This window comes from Carassius carassius, chromosome 40, assembly GCF_963082965.1.
Source record: "Carassius carassius chromosome 40, fCarCar2.1, whole genome shotgun sequence".
NCBI classification, from domain to species: Eukaryota; Metazoa; Chordata; class Actinopteri; order Cypriniformes; family Cyprinidae; genus Carassius; species Carassius carassius.
The window spans coordinates 9,243,591-9,266,570 of record NC_081794.1 but is presented as its reverse complement, the minus strand read 5'-3'; the positions used below and the strand labels follow the sequence as shown (position 1 = coordinate 9,266,570).

Genomic DNA, 22,980 nt, shown 5'->3' with positions numbered 1-22,980 from the left:
AATAATTGGAAATCATACAAAAAATTTAATAAAACATTGCACATTTAATTGATCTATTATAACAATTATAAAGTTTTGTTCGCTTGGCTGTTTCCCTTCTAAAAGTACAGAAATTTGTAATGGTTTTTTTTTTTTTTTCAGGTGTCTTTTTTAATTATATGATGTCATTACGTTGCTGTCTTGCTGATCGTGGTTTCGTGACATGTATCGATACATCTGCCCTTTTCGGGGAACACGGGAATGCGCAGTAATTTTAGACAACTTAATTCAGATATTTTAATCAAATGTGCAATTTCGTTTGAAGAACCAAATTAGCTAGAGATCAGTTATCACGCTTAGAAGATCTGGCATCTTACAAATCATCTCCGATGTATTCAGCAAGGTACGAAGAACGGAACCCTGGGATGCGTTTCCCAAAAGCATTGTATATATGTATATGCATACAATCATACATAAAGTCATACATAAAACATACATATTGTATTCATACAATCCCCAATTGAGGCATCAAGTGTAAACTGTACAACTTACAATGCTCCCACATTTTGTCCCTTTCGGAGATAACAAGGACTATATTGAGAGCCCTTTCAACTTGTTTACTTATTATTGAACAGTAGCTTTTTTATATTACATTATTATTTAATATTTTTAGTTTTTATACAATGTGTCAAAGGAATTCAGTTCAACTACTTTAACTAGAAAACATAGTCTCTACCACAAAAATGGCTGGTTAATGAAGCATGTCCAAGTAATAAGGTAAAATTAAAATTTCAACAACTAAATTTGTACAAACTTGTTTTTTTTTTCATAAATCAAAAATTATGAACAGGTTTGTTTGTTCTTCAGAAAAAAAAGTTAATAAAAAGTGATCTCCCTCTTATACTGGACATGCTATTGAGAAGGTCCGGAGCAAGAGGAGAGACAAGTGGCTTCCAGAAAACTCGCAAGGAGGGAAACTCTGGACAACATTGGCTGGCTGAATGCAGCCTGGGTTTGAGGCATTTATAATTCCAGCAGCTTGTCTTGCTTGCATGTAAGTGATAAAACCATTTTTAAGAGCATGGGTCTGGTTGTGGACATCCTCTTAGAGGAAGGTAATTCTGCATATTTTGCACATGTCCCTTATTTAGCACACCAGGTTTCTATGATTGGGATATAAAAAAAAGTAGGTATTAATTTATTCATGGTAAAAGCCGCTAACCTCAATTTTCACTTCCAAAACCCTGAGTAACTTTCAGGCTATGTACATGCGAATAGTTCGTTCTGAACAAATGGGACAGTACATCATGTGATTGTAATGGAACTGAGGGCTTGTGATTGAGAATCCAATAGAACAATTACTGCATTGTAATAATTATTATTATTACTACCTTAGTAGGCGATCACAAAATGTGGATTTCACCAAATTTGATTATATTTACATATGTATGGAAATATTGCATTACTTTGTTACTTTTGAATTAAAATTGCAGTATTAAACATATCTGTGGAATACAAAAGATTTACTTTTAATAGTTCAAGCTGGATAGTGCCATATAAATTGTGTGAGAAAAAACCCAAAACTGAAGTCTAAAACTGTAGAAATTTGCAGTTAATCTGGTCTAGTTGCAGTTCTTCTTGTCAGCCTGGGCTTCGACTCGAATGAGCTGGTCTCAGCACAGCCAAAACCTGTAAACTACAGTGAATGAGGATGGTGATCCACCTTCCACCTGTTTTAAACACTTTAGTCTTATTCAAAATATTGTGACATCCGATCAAACAAGACAATTTTTTAAGCAGGTAAGCCAGCATGCAACTATTATATAAAACAGAGATGAAGGTACTAACATAGAGTGTGTAGAACTGTCTTGTTCTTCAAAATAAGAAATCGCAGACTTGGCAATGTCTGATGTGTTCTGTTAAAGATATGCTAGAGTTTTCCAATGAGTAAAGACCTCCTTTGTGAGGCTGCTGACAATCAGTTGTGTTTTGGTGGACCGCATAGGGAACAGATCAACTCACTTGCAGAAATGATTCACAATGACAAGAAGGTGTTGACTCAACCTTGGGCTTTTTTGGGAATGGCTGGTAAGGTCTGTATCCAACATAAGGCCTGGCTCCACCACTGATATAGGTTGTAAATATCCTTGAAGATCCATGGCTTGTTTTTTTGTTTTTTGACAGATTAGGCAAGATTTACAGCATTTCCAAACATCATGTATCTCTGGTCAATCTACAACATTAACATAAGGTTTTTAATAGATGCACTTGCCATATATATTTTTATAAATATAAATTTCTATTATCACCTTGTACCTGGTAGATACCATTCTGAGCTTGAGCTTCTTTATGTATGCTATGTAAGAGTAAGTAAAGAACAGCATTGGATTGCCCTTTACTTTACACTGGAAACACAGAGAAGGATAGCCCATCTCGTCAGTTGGGATGGAGGTACAGGTTCTTCAGTCATTCCTTTTCAGCCACTGAGTATGATGTTTTAGTTCTTTGAAGTAACGGGGAAGTACAAGAAATCATGTGTTGTCATTTGTCTGACATTCATGTTAACACAGTCACCAAATTGATTTAGCTTGCATCCATTTGAATTTTGAAGAGTTTACTGAAATCTGGTGGCATGAGACCTTCAATTTCTCAAAAACATGCTGCATTGCTGCCATTACTCTTTCCATCCCCAACAAATGTCCTTCTTCTTGAGAGCATTTAATGGAATGGCCCATTCCCGAAAAAAAGAGAGACATGAATTGGTGATAAAATCCTGATTGTACAAGAAATGACTGAACATCGTATTGTGGGCAGTAAACGGAGAACATAGCAACTTTTTCACACAGTGCTGTGGGAAAGTCTCGCTTCAAATGTGAGTGAGTATTTTGTGGACAACATTAAACATGCATAATGACCCTGAAATGTGAAGAGAAGAATAAAATTACTTTGCCGTCCCAAGCCACAAACAGGACATCTTGGCATATTTACACTATATATTCAAAGATCTGTAAAGGCTTTATGAGTGCAGTTTGTGGCAATACCCATAAGTATTGGGGTGTACATGAATGCATGAGTGAACGTTTAACATTTCAGAACCAAGTTTGGATTCTATGCATTTAGCACAGTGCTTGGAATAGGTTAACCTGGAGGTTGTTTAAAGTCAATAATACATGGTTAAATCCTTAAAAACACTGTTCAAACTGAATTGTAAACTTTGAAATTAAATCAATCAAACAATCAATCATTCCACACCTGAGTGTTATCTCTTATAACATCAAGTTCACGAATAAGGTGATTATAAAAATAATTGTGACCCTGCCCAAGAAATGAAGTTTAGACAAAGATACTAAGAGCACACTAAAGGGAAAAGTGTTTTATTGAAACCGTCATGATTAAATATAATTGCATGCACATAAACAGTTAATTTACAATTGTAATAATAATTACCATGCAAAAAGTGGTAAAATTAGGGGAAAATCATTTCATATAATCATTTTATATAAGATTCAAGATTAATTAATATAATTGAGAGCAATTAAAAAGTCTTGATTGTTTTGATTGATAATCAATAAGCATAAACTGCCCTCTACAGAACAATTACAATCTTCTGTATTCAGTGTCATGGTTTTTAAAAGTATAAAACAATACACGTGTGTAATCGTTTATCTAGTCTTCTACTACAATGCAACTTTTATGATCACCCAAGTTCATTTGTGAATTTTTTTTTTACAACTTTATTCATTATATACACAACATACAAGTGTCCACATGAAAGTCTATATTAATTCATATGTGTGCATGACGGCCCATGTTGCATATAATCTGGAATTAAATTAAATAGCTCCTTGATTTAGGTGGTCACATATTGTGCAAATGAAAATAAACCCTGAGTCTCATTAATCCAAGTATTAAATTCTGTTGCTTAGTGCAATAGAGTACTACTGGATTTCTGGCAGCAACTTTTAATGCAACATGCAACATTCCCAGATTAAGCAATGACAAATGGTATATTTGAAATGCATAACTGTTTTAATAAGCTTTGTTAATTTTTCATGCAGTATTCTGTCAGCTGTGCCTATGTGTATTAAAGTGTCATTTTATCTGTTCAGAAAGTAACACAGAATAATCCTTTTATGGATACATTCTGGGCTTTTAATTTTATGGTAACAATTTCCCAGTACTACATGGTCATCAAATAATGTATTATAATCAGGACATCTAATTGAACACAATTAAAATATGAAATATAAAAAATGAGGGCAGTCTATCATGGGCATAGTTTATAGAGGTATGTCAAAACAGTCTGATGCAAAAACTGTCCTGTATTGGATATAATACAATTAATTTTTCAATATAATCTTAACGCCACAGTAAAATTGTTATTCCATAAGTGCATTTGCTTCCTTTTCTTTGATATGTCCCATTTGAGTAAACAGTCAAGCTCTGATAGGTAAAGTGAAATGATAAAGTACTGTATGCACATGCAGTGTCCTAGATATCTGCAGTAGTTTAAAATATTCATTCAACATTTCAGAGTATATTTTATGTAGAGAAAAAATTATTGAAATAGAATCTGTGAATTCTACAACTTATGTCCACAATTGACAATTAACATGTCTAATGAACTCATGAACACAGACAAAGTCACCTTTTTTTTTCTCCTTTTTAGTGAAGATGCTCTCCATTTGATGACATAATTTATATGTAGGTTTGCATAGTTTAACATAGTTTGACAATGAGATGGAATACCAGGAACCACGTTTCTGAAAAGATGGAAAGCAGTTTCAAAATAAGTTAACATTTTTGCCAGTTGATGATCTAATGGATAATGAGCTTTTTATATACAGTATAATACTGTAGCATTGCAACATAAGATGCTGGTCCATATAACTGAAATTAGAACTTCTTATTGAAAAACATTTATCAGAGCAAACTTCCAGCAGACAATTTTGCAATAACTATTTCTTTATCCACTTTATTTTTAACAAAAGAGCCAGTGTGGACATTTGTGGCTTCCATTGTAATTCCCTTCCAAATTCCAAATAAATGTTGTCAATTAGAGCATTTATTTGCAGAAGATGATAAATGGTCAAAATAACAAAAAGATGCAGTGATTTCAGACCTCAATAATGAGAAGAAAACAAGTTCATATTAATTTGTAAGCAACACAATAATGTTTATAACTTAGGAATTTGAGAAATCAGTATTTACTGGAATAACCAGTCACCCCTTTCATGCATCTTCAAATGCTCTTCACCAGTCAGTTGGGTGACTTTATGCCACTCCTGGTGCAAAAATTCAAGCAGTTCAGTTTGTTGATGGGTGTGGTTCCCAGATACAGGCGGCCGAAATTAGCTATCTCTGTAAGGTGGCTGGGCGCTCCCTTAGAGATTGGAAAGAGCTCAGAGTAGAGCCATTCCAGATGTTTTCAGTGGGGTTCAAGTCTAGTTGTGTGGAATGGAGCATTGTCCTGCTAGAAAAACCAGAGCAGAAGGATGCAAGTTTTCTTCCAGGACAACCTTGTATGTTGCTTGATTCATGTGTCCTTCACAAAGACACATGTTCCCGATTCCAGCCTTGCTGAAGCACCCCCACATCATCATGGATCCTCCACCATATTTCACAGTAGGTGGCTTGTAGGCCTCTCGAGGTCTCCTCCTAAGCATTAGACAACCAGGAGTTGGGAAGCCCTGTTGAAAAATCCAGCATGTGCTGGTTAGGTATGTTTTGAAGCATGGGTGCTGGTTTGAGATGGTTTAAGCTGGTCCTGAGCAGGAGTTGCTTAGGACCAGCTTAGGATCAGCACATGACCAGCTAAGACCAGCTTAAACCAGCAGCCATGCTTTAAAACATACCTAACCACCACATGCAGTTTTTTTTCAAGAGGGAATATTGGACTCGTCAGAGAAGGTCCAATCTTTATGGTATTTTGAAAACCTCAGCAAGGCTCTTCTTTGCTTCTCATTGATGAAGGGCTATTTTCTAGCTATGCATGACTTAAGCCCTGCCCTAGGAACCTGTTCAAATCATTTCACCATGCACTTCACCCCAGCTGCCAGTTTCCATTCTTTTACTTGATGTCATCCTACATGAGTTCCATTTGAATGAATTGATGGTCATCCTGGTCAGTGGAGAGTCGTTTTGTAGTCAGTATTTAGATTTGTTGTCCCCAATGTCAGCAGATTGACCTTGTTCTTATGAACCACTGTCTTTGAAATTTTAAGGATGGATGCAACCTGATGCTCACTGTATCTCATAAAGCCAGAACTGAACCCTTCTTTTCCTCACTCAAAACTCTTTCATCTCTTTGGGCATGGTCAATAGTTATTATTAGATTCCAATTACTTTTGCCAGTACTACTAGCACTGTTTTTGCAAAAGAACAATGATGAGAACAGTGATGACCGCAGTAGTGGTTTTTATACTTTTCCTCAGGTGATCACCAAATCAGTACTTCAAACATACCCGGGTATGTCACATAACCTGCTTTCTGGAATACCCCCCTGGTTAAGGTTCCTATTTACCCATATTTGGTTCTGTTCCTGTTGTCATCAGTGCATTAGTTCATTAGTCAATTATCAGTTAACCCTCAGCACCTGTATGTCCCAGATTTACTGCCTTAAGATCTCCTTGGTTGTTTCAGTTGCCATTTATTATTGCTGTGAATGCTTGTGTGCCCTTCTGTCTTGGATTAACCTTTATTGTCTGGAGATCTTTTTAAAAGTCTATATTGTATTATTTTTGTGTTCGTGCTCTCGACGTAAGCATCTTTCTGAACTTTTTTGACGCGTGAAAATTGTTACTGCTTTAACTTCTAATGAATTGACAAAAATTATGAGAGAATATTACAAACATCTTCACCTTTGTTATGCAGATGAACAAAAGTCCTATTGGTTCAGAAAAACTAATTTTCATTTTTGAGTGAATTATCTTTTTAACAAAAAAAAAGAAAAAAGAAAAAAAGGAAAGCAGTTGGTTGTGTGTACAGCAAATATGGTGTATGTGCCATAACAGTACAATAAATATATACAAAGTGATAATAGCTTTACTGATAAAAGTGGGAACTATTTAGTGTTGTGTGTGTCTGTGTTTGTGTATGTTTGAGAGATATTCTAGTTTTAAAAAAACTTACTTGGTAAGCACATCCAGGCCTCAGCCTCTAACATTTTGTGATTTCTTGTTTAAGACTAGCAGGTTTTAGAAGTTGGTATGGTGCCAGTTCTTCCACACCATTACTTCCATTTACTGTGGTGGAACAGGAAAAGGTTCCAGATCAGGTTCTGGCTCTGCCACCAACAAAGACACCCTGATGGTGGAAAATGGGTTTGGTGATGGTCCAGATGATTAACTGCTGAGCAGCTTTTTCTCTTCATACTCATGAACTTATGAAATTCATAATGAAAGGAAAATGGTGTTAAAATTCGAACGAAAATGTTGGTTGTAGATGTCTTGATTATAGTCTTTCCTCATTGTCAGTCCATCAGATCCAGGCACCATGTGATCTCTGAGCTCTCGCATTGGCTACAAAGTCCTACACTGGACCCGCTAGACCTGCTCTCTGATGTTTCACTATATTGGCCCAGCCTTTGATTACCCAGTAGGCACTCTCGACTGGTGTGCTCTACTTCAGGTGACTCCTCAAGAGAGGAGTGAACTACTCCTGATTCCTTTGGAGAGGGTGGAGAATTCTCTTGTAGAAAAGTGGAAGGAACCACATTCTGAGTCAGGGCCACCTCTGGAATCCTGTGCTCTTCATCCACAGTTGGAGTGGAGGAAAGGTGTAGGTGTGAATAAGAGCTTGGTGTGACCTTGCAAGAAAAAGATGAACTGTCCAAATTTTGAGGATACAATGTATGCAAAACAGGGTATGACTGGCTGATACTGGCATGGGTTCCATCTCCAGCACCAATGCCCAGTGATAAGCCCTCTGCTCGGAGGCTCTCTCCAGGTGTTGGCCCCTGGGTTCCTGGGCTGATTCCAAGGAGAGAGGAGCCAGTAGAGAAGTGATGATGGTGGCTGATATTAGATGGAACTGAAGTGTAGATGGAACTCCAATCATGGGAATAGGGCTCATTTGCTGTGACAGGAATGTGTTGATTAGGCTCATGCTGGTGAAAGTGTCCCTGTTTCTCAGTGTGCTGAGGGAAACCAGATACACCTGCACATACCAGAGAAATGTAGAGATAGAAATACAGAAATACAGATGATTTCATCAATAAAAAAACAAAAGCTACAGTGAGTTTGCAGTCATACCACCAGGCCTGCTGTGACTCCAAGATGTGGACCCCAGGAGACCTTCAGGGACAACATGGTCTTTGTGCTGCATGTGGATGCTGGAACCCAAGATGTAGGCCGGAGACATACTGACAGAAGAACTGGACATCATGTGGACTCCATAAGGACAGGAGGACAAAGGTGCTGTGTAATGACGAACGGCTATTTGTGCTTGAAGGAGGTGCATAATGTGATGCAGATCCTTAGTCAGTATTGACACTTCCTGTTTCAGGTTTCCCATCTGGAATGAGTTGTAATAAAATATTGCATTTAAGTATATATAAACATTAGAATCATAAAATACAACTAAACCATCAATTTAATTTGTGTCCTTTGTTTTTCACTTGAGTGCACCTCATGTCATTACGATTTCTGAGCTTGTACAGTAAGAAGGAACATTTTAGAAGGATTTAATGTCTTTGTTTTTAGGAATGATATTGTCACTGTACCTTCTTGTTAAGTTGGTCAATGGTCTCTCTCACTTCTTTTGTCTCCTGAAGCAGTAATGCATTCACTTGACCAGACCCTGCATTAAAACAAAGATGCTGTGACCCAACTGATCCATACAGTTTACAATATGTGACTTAGATACTAAGAATAAAATATCATTACCATTCAGTGTCTTACTACCCAGTGATGTCACTGTACTAGTTTTGGCAGTTGTGTCCTCCACATTAAAATGAAACGCATGTCCGTTGTCCTCAATTCCATCTACAACTCTATAAAAAGCCATAAAGTTAGATACAGTCTGTTATAAATATTAATCACACAATAAAACTCTAATGCTCCTTTAGAGTACTTAACATTAATTCATATTGTCTATTACTTTATACAGCGGTAGGCATATCTGATCTTAACAGTAAGTAGGTCTAAAACTGTAAAACCACCATCCCCCCTAACCATCCCTTTGTGTATTATGTAAAATGTATTATGCAAATTAAATGTTAAAATGCTCTACTTATGATAAAATCACGAACTAAGTAACAGCAATTGGCCAATCAGAACTCGGTACTGTAACAAGCTGCAATAAGCAGAAGCAAGTTTCCGTCATTTTTCGTGCAAAATGGTTCAAGCGCAACTTTTTAAGTTCTTGAGGCAACAAATGGTACGATTTTTCCTTGATTAGAATTTAAAGATATTCCCCTGACATGTCATTGAGATGAAAGTGTGACTTTGAGGGACTGAGAGACAATAGGAGAGCTGACGAGTGTCAGCAAAAAAAGTATGACAAGTAAACAAACAAAAACACATCCTGAGAGTCCAGAAGCATTCATTGCCTGATGAAACCCATTGGAATGCAGTCAGAATGCCCTTATAATTCAAGCAATGAATGAAAAAATAACCATGTATGAGTTTTTATATTCATTGTACAAGCAATGTACTTCTAAATATCAGCACATATGTTAATAATTTTATACAACAGTGTATAGAAATGCGGTTTTTCATTCTTTGAATGAATCTGTTTTTGAACAAATCACGTGAACCAATGATTCAAGGTCCATTCACTAATTTCAGACGTTTTAAACGAATCGTTTGATTTAAATGATTCAACAAATCATTTATTAAAACAGGGATTTGCTGCCACCTACTGGCGGTTTTATTGTCATCTTTATTTATACATTTTACATTTACATTTAATCATTTAGCAGACACAGCGACATACAAATGAGAACAATCGAAGCAATCAGACCAACCAGAGAACAACAGCAGTATAGTGCCATGACAAGTCTCAGTTAGTCTAGCACAGAACGTAGCAAGTTTTTTTTTTTTTTTTTTTTAAAGAATATAATGGAATAGAAAAGAAAAAGTAAGTGCTAGTATTAGATGATCAAGTGCTGGTGAAAAAATATGTCTTTAAATGTTTTTTGAAAATGAGTAAAGACTCATTAGGTCTTTAGTAAAGGTCATTCCACCAGTTGGGCACAGTCCAGGAAAAGTTACATGAGTGATTTTGAACCTCTTTGGGATGGCACCACAAGGTGCCATTCACTTGCAGAACGCAAACTTCTGGAGGGCGCATAAGTTTGAACTAGTGAATTTAGGTATATGGGTGCCATGCCAGTTGTCGTCTTGCAGGCAAGCATCAATACCTTAAATTTGATGCGAGCGGCTTCTGGTAGCTAGTGTAACGTGATGAGGAGAGGAGTACCATGAGCTATTTTGGCTCATTGAAGACAACTCTTGCTGCTGCATTCTGGATCAGTTGCAGAGGATTGATAGAACATGCAGGAATGCCCGCCAGGAGAACACTACAATAGTCCAGTCTGGAGAGAACAAGAGCTTGGACAAGAAGTTGTGTGGCTTGTTCTGACAGGAAGGGTCTAATCTTCCTAATGTTGTAAAAGGCAAATCTGCAGGACCAGGTCATTGTAGCAATATGGTCTGTGAAGCTTAACTGATGATCTATCACAACTCCTCGTTTTCTGGGTGTCCTGGAAGGAGTTATGGTTGATGAACCCAGCTGTATAGAGTAGTTGTGATGAAACAATGTTTTAGCTGGAACCACAAGTAGTTCTGTCTTAGAAAGATTGAGCTGAAGGTGATCGTCCTTCATCCAGCTAGAAATGTCTCTCTGCAGGTCTCAGCTGCAATACAGCAGCTATTGTCGGATCATCTGGTTGGAATGAGAAGTAGAGTTGAGTGTCATCAGCATATAGCAGTGATAGGAAAAGCCATGCTTCTGATTGACAGATCCTAATGACATCATGTAGATGGAGAAGAGAAGTGGTCCAAGCACTGAGCCTTGAAGAACCCCAGTAGCAAGAAGTTGTGACTTAGAAACCTCACCCTTCCAAGACACCCTGAAGGATCTACATAAGAGATAGGACTTAAACCAACCAGGACTTTATCCATGACAGTCTTAAACCAGCCAAGGTGCCAGCACAAAAACACATTCAGCAAAATATTGTTTAATTAGCAGTATTGAACCAAATTTCTCCATTTCAGGCCCCAGAAGGATAATAAAGCTTAAAAATAATAGTTAATTTGTCATTAAATAAAAACCCTTTTGGACAATTTTTGAAACCATTGTGTAAAGTTAGCTCCCCCCGACTCCCATCCCCAAGCACTGCAACTGATCAACATGATTCATATTTAAAATATTAAGCAAGTGCTGGTTTGTTTAGGGTTTGTATATCTGTAATACTAGTTTTGAATGACAAATATAGACCACTGTCACCAGCTATAAACAGTTATTTTCTCTAACTCAGGTGAGGAATGCACATTCTTTGCAATGTATTCAAGACAAGGGCACCATTTTGGTCCAGATGCAGACAATGCAATTTTTTTTTTTTTTAAATCTGTGGCATGAACGTCAAAATGTTGCATCCTTTTAAATAGAAGATACTTTAAAACAGGAAAGAGAGATGTGTTAAATCAAACTATTTAAGATGATGTATTAATAATATATTTCTTTAGTTTCTTGAAAATGTCTGTTACCTTGGACTAAGATCTGGTGGTCCAAAGCAGTTGAGAGAGGGGATGAGCAGTTTGGTGGGTTTGCGTCCTGTACCTCCAGAATCTGTCTGTGTCTTATGCGTGGGTTTGGGTGTAGATGTGGGTGGGAGGGTTTGTTTCTGTACTTTGGGCTGATGTTTGGGGGAGGGGTTTGGACTCCAACCCTTTACAGGTGAACGACAATGTCGCAGGGTGTTAAATTGCATTAACTCCTCTCCTAAAAGATTCCCTAGTGATGTACGTCGTACTGGGCTGCTTAGATTGGGCAGAAGAAGGTTTCGGCATGCATTGGAAACTGGTGGGACATGGAAGTACTTGTCTGGATCATCAGCATTTTCTACAATGGATGGATGCTTATTCGCAGTTGATTCCCTGGAGTCTGGGTAGTTCTGCTGCAAGGAGAAAGAAATGACACCAGGGGATGGGTCAGAGACTGTGCAGTATATAGCAAAGACAGACCACTGTGTGTTGAGATTGATTGAGTTTAGCCTTACCTCAGTCTCACTGCCCTCTCTCAGATTGTATGTGAGGTTTCGGTGGATGTCAGTAGTAAAGATGCTGGCATACTCAGGATATAGTTCAAGAACATCACTTAAACCTTTCATACTGATGTACTGCAGGTCACAATATGTCAGTGCCTTCACATCTGCATTCGTCTTGATCACATGATTCTGGCCTGGCAGGTCTGAGCCAATCAGATCTCCTTTTCCTGTAATGACATCAACACTGAATAAAATAAATTTTCATCTATTACAATCCATCTTTATATTGATCTAATATTTAAATCTGTTTACCAGTGTATAATACTGTAGTTGTACTGTAAACCAGAGAGACCAGTAATCTCACTACTAGATGTATATTTAAGACAACTGAACAGTTTGAATTAATGAATGACACAACTTTTTGTGTATTGCTGTACACCCAAAGAGCTTTATAATCATGGGGGGGGGGGGGGGGGTAGGGGGGCTCTTCTCAACCACCACCAGTGTGCAGCAGCCACCTGGATGATGCAATGGCAGCCACTGTACAATGGCGCCAGTGCACTCGCCACACACCAGCTACATGTGGAGAGGAGAGTGAGGCTGAGCCAATCAAGTTGATGGGGATTATAAGGAGTCTATGATTGACAAGGGCCAGTGGTGGCAATTTAGTTACACCACTTCTCTTTACGAGAAGTGCCATGGGATTTTTAATGGCCACAGAGCATCAGGACCTTGGTTTAAAGTCTCATCCGAAAGAATGTGCTTTTTGACAGTATAGTGTCTCCGTCACTATACTGGGGCATTAGGATCCCCACAGACCACAGGGTGAGCACTCCCTGCTGGCCTCACTAACACCTCTTCCAACAGCAACCTAGGTCTCCCTAGGTCAAGGTCAACCCTGCTTAGCTTCAGTGGGCAACCGGTGCTGCAGGGTGATACTGTCGTGACAACACACATAGTTTGAAATAAAAAAGAATTAATATAAACTTAATGTTTGTGCTTTTAACATGTCTGGCACAATTGCTTTTAATTGTGTTATTGAAAGTGTAACTTTAGTTTAACTAGAGAAAAGTCAAAAGTTGCTGTGGTAATAAACAGCTATACATCTAAAACATTCCCTCAACATATAGTGCACCAAGATAGCATTCAGAAAATCAATATATAATGTCCAAAAAACAAGTCAAAAGTTAAAAAAGCAACAAATAAATGTTACAAACCCAGAATAGCCAAGACCATGTTGTCCTTTAGAACCTCCAGTGACCCAGAACAGACAAAGTAGTTGGCCTGCAATGCATCCCCCTGTCTGATGAGATATTCCCCTGGTGTACAGAAAGTGGTTTTGATATGGAGGGAGAGAGAGCGCAGGCAACCCCTACTAGCACCATCAAACACAGGCAGCTGCAGGATGTCTTTGTTTAAGTGCATGGCTATATCGGCACGCAACTCATCAGGAAAATCATGTAAAAGCTGCAGAAAAAAAAAAAAACCTTCTTTACAATTTATAAAATAAACAGTATTTTAAAAAAAAAAAAATCCTAAAAACGTTTGAAATTATTTGAAATATTTGAAGGTCCAGACAATTAGACAATTAAAAAATGGATAACACTTTTTCTCGCTATTAACTAGTGTCTTATTATAATGCATATTACTAATGTATTGGCTGTTTATTAGTATTTGTTCCTAGATCAACATCTCGGCATTACCCTGTCTACAGTGCTGTTTAAATAGCATGAGTGGATTGCATAGCATCACTGTGGAAGTCTTTTCCAGGTTTTTCAGCACATATCAATGACAGTCAGACAGAAAATTTCACCGCCAAAGTAGAGGCAGTGTCACCACCCTGTGGGCTTCCCGTTCCATGTTGAGTTAGCTCTCTGCCAAAACCCCTTCACCTGGCATTCCAACTCCACAGAGGAGGTCACTTCAGGCCACATCAAAACACTTGATTTGACATGAACAGTTCCTTTTAATAAAGGGCTCTTCCTCTTCAATGGTGATTTTCACTCAACCTTATCTCACAAACGTGTTGCAGTTTCCCATATCTGACTAGATAGTGAAACCCTACTGTACTCAAGACAATTGAATCTGCACTCTCCACAGTGTGCATTCAAAATGGTCTCCCATAAACAAATCCGATCACATGCTCATCCTGAGGACTGGTTTGTGCCTGTGAATCTAAAGATACTCAACCTGGAAGAATAACTGCTGAAGAGGAACCTTGACATCCTCAGTCAGAGATGTGGAGCCTACATTTTGTCACTTAGCAGGGCTATCCAGGATCACATGGCTTATTTTAGTTGGCAAGGAGGTGGTTTATCTAGATGGCACTATGCTCTGAAATACAGTGTTTACATTTTAACAGTGGATGGATGCTGGCTGCACCCCATCAATGCCTAAACTGTGTAGCTACCATATCAGCACACCATGCTGTTATATTTGGCTATTCTGTGTGCTGGCATAATCTAATTGAAAGAATTCTCAAGGAATCTAACCTCCTGCTTCAGACCTGACCTGGGTTCTGCCTGCAACATCTGCCTGACAGTGGACTGAGCTTCACCAAACGTGTGTATCTGTCATGCTCACAGCTTTAAGGATATCTCCATCTTCAAATAGTGGTACCGTTTTGTGCCAGTAGTGTGATGTGATGTAATTGTATGCTGTTTACCATATGTTAGTTTATGTGAAGAAAGAATATTAGTGGTGGGCATAGATTATTTTTTTTATCTAGATTAATCTCACTGTAATCTTGGAATTAATCTAGATTAATCTAGATTAAAATGGCTCATTTGAATTCAGAATATGTGTGCTACCCAAATAAAATAATGACTAAAAGTAAGTCTTTTAGAACGGGTTTCTCAAGCCAGGTGGTGCATTAGACCAGGGGCTCATCTCCTGTTTCCAAAATGCATCACAAAGTGCTTGAGAAGGCTGTAAACTAATTCCACATTGCACAAGGTGCAAACAACCTTACGCCTGTTTCACACATACTCAGTCTGCAGTGCGTATGCATTTCGTATTTTTTTACGCACCCATGTTAACGGATTCCAGCGTTCACATGGTTGCGGTCCGTCAGTGTGTTCCAGTAGCGGTGCGTCTGCAGCAGTGCAGCGATCGTTTACGTACCGAGTAGCGGACTGCAAACGCATCCTGTGTGAAAGCACAATGAGTATGACTCCGTGCTGCTTCAGCACCACATATGCACACGGACTGCATACGCACTGCAGACGGATTATGTGTGAAACAGGCGTGCGTCTTGTCGAAAAAAAAAAAAAATCCCTGAAGCAAACCCGGCAGCTTCAGCTGCATCCATGTTAGCACATCACGTTTAATGTGGTAATTTCACAGTAGGCATACACACAGGTTTAAAGACTCGTTCTCGCCCCCTACAGTGCAATTCGGTTAGGTATACATCCGCGCAAAAATATCAAGGTGAAAGTCATCATAGCTCGCCTAGTATAGACCCAACTCCTGACTCAATTTTGAGAATAGATTAACGGCGATATTTTTTTTATCGCCCGATAAGAGTCTCCCATTAATGCAGCACATTAACGCCGATAACGGCCCACCACTAATATATATATATATATATACACACACACACACACATATATATATATATATATATATATATATATATATATATATATATATATATATATATATATATATATGTATAGTACAGACACACCTTCTCATTCAAAGAGTTTTCTTTATTTTCATGACTATGAAAATTGTAGAGTCACACTGAAGGCATCAAGGGCTATTTGACCAAGAAGGAGAGTGATGGGGTGCTGCGCCAGATGACCTGGCCTCCACAGTCACCGGACCTGAACCCAATGGACATGGTTTAGGGGTGAGCTGGACCACAGACGGAAGGCAAAAGGGCCAACAAGTGCTAAGCATCTCTCGGGGAACTCCTTCAAGACTGTTGGAAAACCATTTCAGGTGACTACCTCTTGAAGCTCATCAAGAGAATGCCAAGAGTGTGCAAAGCAGTAATCAAAGCAAAAGGTGGCTACTTTGAAGAACCTAGAATATGACATATTTTCCGTTGTTTCACACTTTTTTGTTATGTATATAATTCAATATATAATTCCACATGTGTTAATTCATAGTTTTGATGCCTTCAGTGTGAATCTATAATTTATATATATATATATATATATACATAAATGATCAATATGGTTCTAAACTATCGGGTAGTAATTGTTTCAAATGATTCAGTTCGATTTGGTGACCTGGTTCAAGAACCGGTTAAATCGAATGATTCGTGTTGTGAATGCGCGAACAACAGCCCCAGAAGAGACGACAATGCTGAATAACGTCATAGTTTTTGTTATTTTTGGACCAAAATGTATTTCCGATCCTTCAACAAATTCTAACTGACCCTCTGATGTCACATGGACTACTTTGATGATGTGTTTATTACCTTTCTGGACATGGACAGTATACCGTACATACATTTTCAATGGATGGACAGAAAGCTCTCGGGCTAAATCTAAAACATCTTAAACTATGTTCTGAAGATGAACGGAGGTCTTATGGGTTTGGAACGAGATGAGGGTGAGTCATTAATGACATCATTTTCATTTTTCGGTGAACTAACCCTTTAATTGAATTCATATGTTGTGAGATCTATTTATGGTCTAACTATTTACATATAAGCTAATTAAACAAGAATAATTGTGTTCATTACATTGACAATGAATGAAAAACACTATTTGTATAGAGTCTGTTAATGTATTAAACTATGAATTAACTACAAACCAATAGTTTGTTAATTATTTGTTAAGCATATTAGTGTATACCGATTATTATAAAGTGTTAATGATATCCCTACACAGACTCAAATTATTTGACATAAAATGTAAATGAAAAAAAAAAATTGTTAATGCCAAGCACTTTCTCACCTCATTGACATCAATGCCATTATTCACAGACCAGGTGGTCTGGAAATATTCCAGCATGCGTTGTTTCAGTTGCTGTGGCAGGCGGTGAACACGAATGAAGTCCTTCAGATCTTTCATACGCGTGTGATATAGTGAGCGACGTGAGTACATGCGCTGGATGATGGCTGTTACATTCCCAAACACCACAGCGTGCATGAGAGCTGTGTCAGAGAAACAATCCAACAAAATAGCAATAAAGGTAATAAACAGTTAAACATGTAAACATGTACAGTACTATGAAAAAAGTATGTGAACCAGTTTGTGGCTGTTATTAAAAATTCTGAGGTTCTGAATAATCGGCGAGTGATTTTTACATATGGTGAGAATTATTTGCTGTTTAATGTGTTCAGGTTGTGAGGAAACTCTTTTTTCTGAGACATAAACTGAGATGTTTGTGTTTCACATCATAGAAGACAATGTTAATATATGTACATTTTATAAATATAACATTTTATAAATATTTATAGAAATCATACAAATTCTGATTAATTTTCAGTATATTTGAGTTGCTTTAGGTAATATGAGGAATATTTTTACACCTTCATTTTTGCCTTCAGCACATTTACTGAATGGCTATGCTCTTCTTAATTTTCATTTCATCAAAATATCAACATACAGGGCCCTCCACTAATATTGGCACCCTTGGTAAATATGAGCAAAGGCTGCTGGGAAAATAAATCTGCATTGTTTATCCTTTTGATCTTTCATTAAAAAAATTCACAAAATTCTAACGTAGCATTAAAGTAAAATGATTGAAAGTGGGGAGGAAATCTCATGATAAAATACTTGTTTTTCTCCAATGCATGTTGGCCACAATTGGCCCCCCTAGAAATTATATTGAGTAAAATATCTCTGAAGTATATTATCAGTGATATTTAAATATTACTGGGTATTTTTTAGCACACCAGGATGACTAGGAGCATGAAATTGCCCAGCCATGGCTTCCTGTTCCACAGGATTATAAATATGAGGAACATAAATGCCAAATACCCCTTAATGATTGATCACAAGGAGTAAAACCAAAGAATATAGTTCTGATGTGCAGAACAAGATTGTTGAGCTTCACAAAATAGAAAGTGGCTGTAAGAAAAGAGCTACATCATTGAAAATCCCCATTTCCACCATCAGGGCAATTATTAAGGGGTTCCAATCAATTAAAGATGTTACAAATCTGCCCGGAAGAGGACCTGGGTCTTTATCCTCCAAATGCACAGTGAGGAGGAGAGTTTGAGTGGCCAAATACTCTCCAAGGATCACAGCTGGAGAAGTGCAGAGATTAGCTGAGACAACATTATGAGTTGTTCGGAAGAGTTTCAAGAAAAATTATCCTTGCTCATCCAGAAATAAACTCAGTTGTCAGACAACGACTGGAACTTCAAATGCCACTGGCTTCTACGGTCAGACGAAATAAAAAAAGAGCTTTTGAGCAGCAAAGCCACCAGATGGGTTTAGTACAAACAGGGATAAAAAGTAGCCCATGGCCACGGTTATATATACTGCTGGATCTTTAATGTTGTGGTCCTGTTTTACTGCCGGAGGTCCTGGACATCATGTTCAGATACATGGCATAATAAATTAAATCAGGTACCAAAAAATAAAAAATCTAAACCTGACTGCCTCAGTTAGAAATCTTATAATAGGCTGTGGTTGGATCTTCTATCAGGACAATAATACAAAACAAACTAATTAAAATAAAGTAAAATAAAATCAACACAAAAAATGGGTCACTGAGCACAAAATGAAGCTTCTGCCATGGCCGTCCCAGTCCCCTGACCTAAACCCTATAGAAAATGAGTGGGGTGAACTGAAGAGTAGAAGCACCATCATGGAGCTGTGAATCTGAAGGATCTGGAGAGATTCTGTCACGCTGTCCAGTCTCTGTTTCCCTGGGTGTCCACTAGTGGGCTCACTTCCCCTTAGGCACTTCACCTTAGGCACTAGAATTCCTCTAGTCTTGTCCTGTCATCACAGTAATTGCACTCCTGTTAATTGCACCAGGTGCAGTCACTTTATTGTCATTAGCCTCCCTATAAATACCAGTCTTTACCTGTTGTTTGTATGGAGTCCTTACCCTTCGTGTATCCAGCCTTCTCGTATTCCGAGTTTCTTCATTGTCTTTTCGTCCTCCGAGTTCCTGTTCCTTTCCTTTTCCAGTTCCCTCCTTTGTTTATTTGTTGGTTTGTTTTGGATTGATTTTGGTTTTGACCTTGGATTGTTTTGACTTCCGATTTGGATTATCCCTTATTAAAGACATCTGCTATTGGATCTATCTCTCTCCCTGTGTCTCTCTGGTGCACGAATCATCACAGAAGGACTCCATCCAACAGATCCAGCGGTATGTCCTTTCATGTCTCCTCCCCAGCCAGTATGGTGGAGCGGAGGGCTAAATACTTTAAGTTAACCACTTTCCGCCAAGAGGGCAATGATGTGGGTGCCATGGCACAGGTGTTCTGGTCCCTGGCCGAGGGCATGGGATATAATGATGCAACCCTTAAGGACTATTTTAATACTGGGCTGGATGACCCGGTTCCTCAGAAAGAACTGGCTCAATTGGACACATTTGGGTTCTGGGAATTTGTGTGCTACTTGCAGCATCGGCTTCCGTGGGATGCCCCAGCCACTCCTGTCTCTTTCGGTGGGATGGCCGCCAGCCCAGCGCCACTGCACAAGAAGTCTACCAGCCCAGCGCCACGATGCAAGATGGCCACCAGCCCAGCGTCACTGCACAAGAAGTCTGCCAGCCCATTGTCACAGCACAAGGTGGTCTTCAGTCCAGCGCCACTGCCCAAGATGGCCGCCAGCCCAGCGTCACAACACAAGGTGGTCGTCAGTCCAGCGCCACTGCCCAAGATGGCCGCCAGCCCAGCGTCACAGCACAAGGTGGTCGTCAGTTCAGCGCCACGATGAAAGATGGCCGCCAGCCCAGCGCCACTGTCCAAGATGGCCGCCGGCCCAGCGACACTGACCAAAATGGCCGCCGGTCCAGCACCACGGCCCAAGATGGCTGCCGGTCCAGATTCGATTCAGGTTCCAGTTGACCCTCTAGAGTCGAGTCAGGTTCCCATTGACCCTCCAGAGTTGAGTCAGATTCCGGTTGACCCTCCAGATTCGAGTCATATTCTCATTGACCCTCCAGAGTCGAGTCAGGTTCCAGTTGACCCTCCAGAGTTGAGTCAGGTTCCAGTTGACCCTCCAGAGTCGAGTCAGGTTCCAGTTGACCCTCCAGAGTAAAGTCAGGTTCCAGTTGACCCTCCAGAGTCAAGTCAGGTTCCAGTTGACCCTCCAGAGTCGAGTCAGGTGCTCATGGACCCTCCAGAGTCGAGTCAGGTGCTCATGAACCCTCCAGAGTCAGGGTTAGTCACCATTGACCTTCCAGAGTCAGGGTTAGTCACCGTCGACCTTCCAGAGTCAGTATCAGTCATCGTTGACCTTCCAGAGTCAGGGCTAGTTCCTGTTGACCTTCCAGAGTCGAGTCAGGTGCCCGTTGAATTTCCAGAGTTGAGTCAGTTTCCAGTTGACCCTCATAAGTCGAGTCAGATGCTCGTGGACCCTCCAGAGTCGAGTCAGATGCTCGTGGACCCTCCAGAGTCGAGTCAGGTGCTCGTGGACCCTCCAGAGTCGAATCAGGTGCTCGTGGACCCTCCAGAGTCGAGTCAGGTGCTCGTGGACCCTCCAGAGTCAGGGTTAGTCACCGTCGACCTTCCAGAGTCAGGGCTAGTCACCATCGACTTTCCAAAGTCAGGGTCAGTCACTGTTGACCTTCCAGAGTCAGGGTTAGTTCCTGTTGACCCTCCAGAGTTGAGTCAGGTGCTCGTGGACCCTCCAGAGTCAGGGTTAGTCACCGTTGACCTTCCAGAGTCAGGGTTAGTCACCTTTGACCTTCCAGAGTCAGGACTAGTCACCGTTGACCTTCCAGAGTCAGGACTAGTCACCGTTGACCTTCCAGAGTCCAGGCTAGTCACAGTGGACCTTCCAGAGTCCAGGGTAGTCACCAATGACCTTCCAGAGTCAAGTCAAGTCACTGGTGATCTTCAAGGACAGAGTCAAGTCACTGGTGATCTTCAAGGACAGAGTCAAGTCACTGGTGATCTTCAAGGACAGAGTCAAGTCACTGGTGATCTTCAAGGACAGAGTCAAGTCACTGGTGATCTTCAAGGACAGAGTCCAGTCACCGGGGATCTTCATGAACAAAGGCAAGTCACCATTGATCTTCATGAACAAAGTCAAGTCACCATTGATCTTCATGAACAAATACAAGTCACCAATGATCTTCATGAACAAATGCAAGTCACCAATAATCTTCATGAGCAGAGTCAAGTCAGCAGTGATCTTCTGGAACCCAGTAGAAACACCATGGGAGTACCAGAGTCTCGTCATTTCTCTGTTGAACTATCGGAGCCTCTCCACGTCTCTGCTAAACTACCAGAGCCATTTCACATTTTTGCTGAACTACCAGAGCCTCTCCACGTATCTGCTGATCTACCAGAGTCTCTCCTCGCCTCTGCGGAACTTCCAGAGCCTGGTCACGTCTCAGTTGAACTCTCTGAGCACCCGACTTATCCTGTTGTGGCCACGGAGGCTACCCTTAACTTGTTCATGTTCTTTGTTTCAGACTTGCCCAATCAGACTTGTCCTCCTGTTCATTCGACCACATAGATGTGGTGGTCTTCTGCTCCGCCCTGGGGGGCATCTGGTTCGGCCGCACGGATGTGGTGGTCCTCTGCTCCGCCCTGGGGGACGTCTTGTTCGGCCGCACGGATGTGGTGGTCTTCTGCTCAGCCCTGGGGGGCGTCTGGTTCGGTCGCTCGGATGTGGTGGTCTTCTGCTCTGCCCTGGGGGGCGTCTGCTTCGGCTGCACGGATGTGGTGGTCTTCTGCTCCGCCCTGGGGGGGCGTCTGCTTCGTCCGCACGGATGTGGTGGTCTTCTGCTCTGCCCTGGTGGGCGTCACGTGATGTCCTTCTTGGACTTGTGTTTTTGTGTTTTTTTTTTTTTTTCTTCTGTCTGTGTCTTTCTTTCTGTTTCCTCCTATGGACCTGGCCCTCCGTCCCTCCCCCTGATCCTCCGCCGGTCCACCTCCCTCCTGGGTTTCTTGTCTGTGTCTTTCGTTCTGTTTTCCTCTAAGGACCTGGCCCTTCGTCCCTCCCCCTGATCCTTCGCCAGTCCTCCACCCTCCTGGACTCCTTGTTTTATGTTGCACTCCTTTTGTCTCTGTTTTCCCATTTTACCTGGTCGTCTTGTATCGGTTTCCCCATTCTACCTGGTCCTCTTGTCTCTGTTTTCCCCATTTTACCTGGCCCTCCGTCCCTCCCCCTGGTCCTCCGCCGCTCCACCTCCCTCCTGGTCTCTTTGTGTTTTTGGTCTTCCCTTGGGTTTGGGTGGAGCATCTGGCAGCTGCTCCGTGGAGGAGGGGGTCGACTAGTCCTTCCAGAGTCAGGACTAGTCACCGTTGACCTTCCAGAGTCCAGGCTAGTCACAGTGGACCTTCCAGAGTCCAGGGTAGTCAGCATTGACCTTCCAGAGTCAAGTCAAGTCACTGGTGATCTTCAAGGACAGAGTCAAGTCACTGGTGATCTTCAAGGACAGAGTCAAGTCACTGGTGATCTTCAAGGACAGAGTCAAGTCACTGTTGATCTTTAAGGACAGAGTCAAGTCACTGGTGATCTTCAAGGACAGAGTCAAGTCACTGGTGATCTTCAAAGACAGAGTCAAGTCACTGGTGATCTTCAAGGACAGAGTCCAGTCACCGGGGATCTTCATGAACAAAGGCAAGTCACCATTGATCTTCATGAACAAAGTCAAGTCACCATTGATCTTCATGAACAAATACAAGTCACCAATGA

At 40.4% G+C, this 22,980-nt stretch overlaps 1 protein-coding gene across 2 annotated transcripts in view; it reads right to left on the bottom strand.

The window, feature by feature from the left end:
- Positions 1 to 6,760: 6,760 nt before the first annotated feature.
- Positions 6,761 to 22,980, bottom strand: part of LOC132122085 (potassium voltage-gated channel subfamily H member 4-like) — a 44,588-nt gene continuing 28,368 nt past the window's right edge. The window contains exons 9-16 of one of the 2 annotated variants that reach the window (XM_059531967.1): positions 17,101 to 17,300; positions 13,408 to 13,657; positions 12,203 to 12,417; positions 11,691 to 12,100; positions 8,865 to 8,971; positions 8,702 to 8,778; positions 8,232 to 8,493; positions 6,761 to 8,136 (exon numbers count right to left, since the gene is read on the bottom strand). In XM_059531967.1, the coding sequence (XP_059387950.1) occupies positions 7,451 to 8,136; positions 8,232 to 8,493; positions 8,702 to 8,778; positions 8,865 to 8,971; positions 11,691 to 12,100; positions 12,203 to 12,417; positions 13,408 to 13,657; positions 17,101 to 17,300 (2,207 nt within the window). In that variant the 3' untranslated portion in view covers positions 6,761 to 7,450. The remainder of the gene's footprint in view (positions 8,137 to 8,231; positions 8,494 to 8,701; positions 8,779 to 8,864; positions 8,972 to 11,690; positions 12,101 to 12,202; positions 12,418 to 13,407; positions 13,658 to 17,100; positions 17,301 to 22,980) is intronic. The other variant, XM_059531968.1, reaches the window with a different exon arrangement.